The sequence below is a fragment of the Mesocricetus auratus genome, unplaced genomic scaffold (assembly GCF_017639785.1).
Source record: "Mesocricetus auratus isolate SY011 unplaced genomic scaffold, BCM_Maur_2.0 Super-Scaffold_2245, whole genome shotgun sequence".
Classification (NCBI taxonomy): domain Eukaryota; kingdom Metazoa; phylum Chordata; class Mammalia; order Rodentia; family Cricetidae; genus Mesocricetus; species Mesocricetus auratus.
In genome coordinates this window covers 26,887,515-26,892,027 of record NW_024429180.1, presented here as the reverse complement: position 1 = coordinate 26,892,027, position 4,513 = coordinate 26,887,515, and the positions used below count along the sequence as shown (strand labels likewise).

The 4,513-nt window shown below is 33.1% G+C and overlaps 1 protein-coding gene across 1 annotated transcript; it reads left to right on the top strand.

Annotated features, from left to right (window-relative positions):
• Positions 1 to 1,720: 1,720 nt before the first annotated feature.
• On the top strand, positions 1,721 to 3,294 carry LOC101835808 (coiled-coil domain-containing protein 70-like). Its single transcript, XM_005083641.2, has 2 exons — positions 1,721 to 1,765; positions 2,205 to 3,294. The coding sequence occupies exon 2, from the start codon at positions 2,326 to 2,328 to the stop codon at positions 3,127 to 3,129; it is 804 nt and encodes a 267-aa protein (XP_005083698.1). The 5' UTR covers positions 1,721 to 1,765; positions 2,205 to 2,325; the 3' UTR covers positions 3,130 to 3,294.
• The last annotated feature ends 1,219 nt before the right edge of the window (positions 3,295 to 4,513 follow it).

Genomic DNA, 4,513 nt, shown 5'->3' with positions numbered 1-4,513 from the left:
TTGTCACCTGTATTTTACTATGCCAACCACTCTTAAGTTCCGTATTTCTGCCTCTTTACCAATGGCCATTTCTAGCTTTCAAATTGCATAGCTATTGCAAATTAAGCACACAAATCTAAAGGGTCTGCTTACATCCTAATGTGTGTGTGACCATTTGGTATTTGTTTCTGTGGGTAACATAACTAAGGGTAATGTGTTACAGTCCTTTCATTTTACGTAATTTTATAATTCATTTATATTATACCTTCATAGACATTTATATATATATATATTCATGTAAAAGAATTTGGAGTTATTCTATGTGAATATGATCATGATTTGCTGATTGACATGATGTCTAATAAGCCCACTAAATGATCTTATTACTAATAATTTAATGATGGAACAGCTTCTAATATATTGTGGTGATTTATTTTTAGTTATTAAATATGACATGCTAATCTATTGTTGATGCTATTCCATTGTCATATTTGCATCTGTAGTGAATAATTTACTTAGCATGCAGTTTCCATTATTATAATACTCTTGTCAGAGTTGAGTTCAAATAAATTTTTTTCTCAGCTTCAAGATCTGATGAACTATTAGGGTGATTTATTTACTGAATGTTTATGTATGAAGACTAAGTGTGTTTCATCATATTGTACAAATTCATAAAACCATTAGGGACCTCTAAAATGTTAATAAAGATTGAATTAGTAAATAAAACCAAATTCTTCCAGAATTTGAATTCAGTTTTTTAAGTATATCAAAAACAAGAGTAACTTTATTTTTTCTGTTTGCCCTAAAAGTTTGACATCACAAGGGTTTTCTTTGGAGAATTCTTTCTGAATCCATCGCTGCCAGCAGCACAGAAACAGAACCAAAGAAAAAGTTGCCACAGATTTCAATGAAACTCCTTCTCAGTGAATTTACTGCATCTCGATTAAGTTACTGATAATGACAGCCTGATGGGTTCTTCATACTGTCATAGTCACATGTATTCTTTTACACTTACAGAATATCCTAGTCCATAATTATGTGGTTTTTATAAACTATGTGAATTAAATTGAATAGTATAAAATATCAGAAGTAAAAACATGTTTCAACCTTGTTAGTCACAAGTAAAAATTTGTAGTGATTCTGGTACGATAAATTAATTGGCAAATCTTTAATCAAGTGTGAATAAGCTTGTTTGGGCTTATTGTGTTCCTATAAAGATTTCAAGTTTGAAAACAAATATAATGAGAAATCCGTAAAGGTTAAAATGTAGCATCTCTGTCATATAAAATAGATACATGCTGCTCTTCATCACTTAAAGATCCACTTCTAAAAATATCTTAAAATCAATAATATAAATTAAAAGGTAATTCTATGATAACTTATTTAAGTCACAAATTTAGATTATTCAACTATGGTTTAACTTTTTAAAAATATACTACCAACTATTGAAGTTGTCTATTATTTGTTGATAATATCATACAATCATTTGCCAATAATAAAATACTTTTCTAATGATGAAAAGCATTAGTAGAAAGTGAGTTTTAATGATTCATATGAAAGTTAGCACTATACATACATTAATCCATCAATAATAAATACATCAAATATAAACTTCCTGAATTTCCTAAAATACATGCCTTAAAAAGTCAAAGACAGCATATGTAGTCTATGATGTCACTAGTGTTACCACTAAGTGACATCACTATAGATGACTCAAAATGTTGATTATTTGTTTTCTTTTACCAAGACAAACCAGACTTGCAAGTGACCTAGAGAACACAGCAATGTAAGTGAGGCTGGTTGCCCAAATCTTTACCTCTTCTAGCAAGCTAACTAAATGCTATAACCATTTGCTTACATTGCCTTAAAATATCTTCAATGCCTTCTCCAGGGTCCTTCTTTTTCTTTTCTTTTATCTAGAAGTCCTGCAAATAGTTAGAATCATTCTTGAAGGAGTAGTAAGCCTCCATATTAGCAGGCAGAAATATTAAAGGCAATGAATTAATGTAGTTAATAGACAACAACGTAAATCATTAATAATGGTTAAAATGCTTAGCTTGTGAAAACAAATAATTCAGTTCACCACTCTTGAAGACTTTAATGTCTTGTGTAGAATAAATTTGTTAAGTTCTAATTTGTATGTGTTTAGATTTAGCTCCAATTTTTGTGATATCAACCTAATAGTAAATCCACTTTTATTTCTATTTTCATTTTATTTCCTCCAGCGCACCTGGCTGAGATTTGAAAAGATACCTGTATTACTAAGAAGTCAACAGACAGCCAAGATTACATGAAGAGATTTAGGACATTTCTCTCTTGCGATTATCAGTAGAGAACAGACAAGCAATGGATGTCTTTCGATCCAAACAAATACATAAAGGGAAAATACTGCGATTGTTTTCTTGTTTCTCTTGTTCCCGAGATCAAAGGAAACACAAGTATAAATCTCATGAGGTGGAAAAAAAACTGTGTAGAGAAAATAAGGCATTGAGAGATGAAAACAAGGCTCTGAGAAAAGACAACAAATTCCTGTGGGGGGAAAACAAAGCCTTAGGAAGAGAAAATAAAACATTTCGGATGGACAACCAATTCATCAGGGAAAGGAATCATATCTTAAGGCAGCAGAACCAGCTACTCCGTAAGGTGAAGAGGTTGATTTTAGAGAACCAAACACTCTCGGGGGAAGAGCTCAATGCCTCAAACTCGGAAAGAAAGTCTTACTGGCAACAGAATCGAGCCATGGAGGCTCAGATCACCGCTCTCAGGCAGCAAGAGAAAGCCTTCCAGAATGAGACAAAGGCTCTGCATGAGGAGATCAAGTCCCTGCGTGAAGAGACCAAGGCACTCCATCACCAGGAGAGGGCTCTCAGAATGGAAGAGAAAGCCCTCATGAGGGATGGAGTGGCTGGGGAGCTGGAGGAGGCCTTGACAAAGGAGGGGGCTGCTCTAGAGATGGAAGAGCAGGCTTTGTGGATGGAAGAGCAGGCTCTACGGGAGGAGAACAAGGCACTGAGAGAGGAGCACGGGGCTCTACAAGAAGAAGAAGTCGCCCTGCAGGAAGAGGCAAAGATCCTGAAAGAGTGGAATAATATTCTTCAGGGGAAGATCACTGGCAACCTCCAAGGACAAACACACAGAGATGACTCATAGAAGAAATGTGACCTAAGAATGCCACCACAATGCCCTGACACTCATAGGCATTCCAGAATATAAAACTAGAATTCCAAGGTGATACATTATTATCAGAAACCTCAGAAATTGAAGCACTCAATATTTGGTCCTGAAAACTAAATAAAGGCCTGAAAAATGAACAAAAGCAACAAAAATGTTGGTTCCTTAATTTTCTCTGCGTTATGGGTAACTCTTGGTAGCATATATCAAACATTTAATGTTTAAGACTGTTTTACCCTTTGGGAAAATTTTGGTGAATGCCAGACTGCTGTAAGAAACTAATAGCAAGTATTTTCCTTAAAATATGGTTTTCACCTTTTGTTTTTTTAATTACCTATGCATGTCTGTGCTCCCAGCAACTGGTAAAAAGATAAAGAGGTTGTTCAAGGTTCTAAGCAAAGCCAGGGCTACATGAGACCTAAAAAAATGATGTTTTTCTTTTACAAATTAAATGAAGTAATGTCTTTATTAAAGAATAATTCTACCTCTTCACACTAAATTCATATCAAGAAACTTATATTAGTGGGAAAGAATTCAAGATATGTGCTACCACAAAATGCATAATGTTCATGGTTTTCCCACATTTTAATTTTCTTTTCATTTATGGTACTCCTTTTATTTATTAAAAAGAAAAAATTTTCATAAAATTTTATGAACTTAAGGGAAGACAGGATAATAAAGCTCTACAAAATACAAGAGAAATGTTATGGATTTATATGTAAATATGGGGAACACTTTCCATTGAAAATAAATAAAACAGCCAGGCATGGTGTAACAAGTCTATATTGCTGCCAATGTGGAGGCAGGAGGTCCTTTGTGAGTTTAAGGTCAAACCGGTCTGCATAGTTAGACTTAACCCATCAAAGGCTACAAAGTGAAATCTTTTTTAAAGAAAACCCAGAGAAATACTTAATTTTCATATTAATAATGGCAACTGATCTAATTTTTATATAAAATCATGCTTATTCAATTATAAAGATTTATTCAATATCTAGTTTCATTGCTTTCAATTTTGAAAACTTAATTCACTGTAAATAGTCACTTCTTTTGGATATATCTGAAATATCTTGTCTATTATTGTGTTGTTACGAAATGGAAATGTAAGAATAGTATAAAAAGGAACACATTTATGCTTCCATGTCCACAAAAAAATCTATATGTATAAAATGCATCTTTTTCCCTATCTCTACTGTGCTCTTTGGATAAACTTTATAAGAAAAGTAAAATCATATTTCTAATTTAAGACACCATAGTCTGATAATAAACATTGACTCAACCATACCATTTCATTTCTTATACTACTTATCTAAAGTTTTACAGGCCATTTTCCTAACCTTGTTTAGTTTCCAAATATGTGATCTGA

Coding starts and splice junctions, on each gene's coding strand:
- LOC101835808 (XM_005083641.2), top strand. CDS start 2,326: ATGGATGTCTTTCGATCCAAACAAATACATAAAGGGAAAATACTGCGA.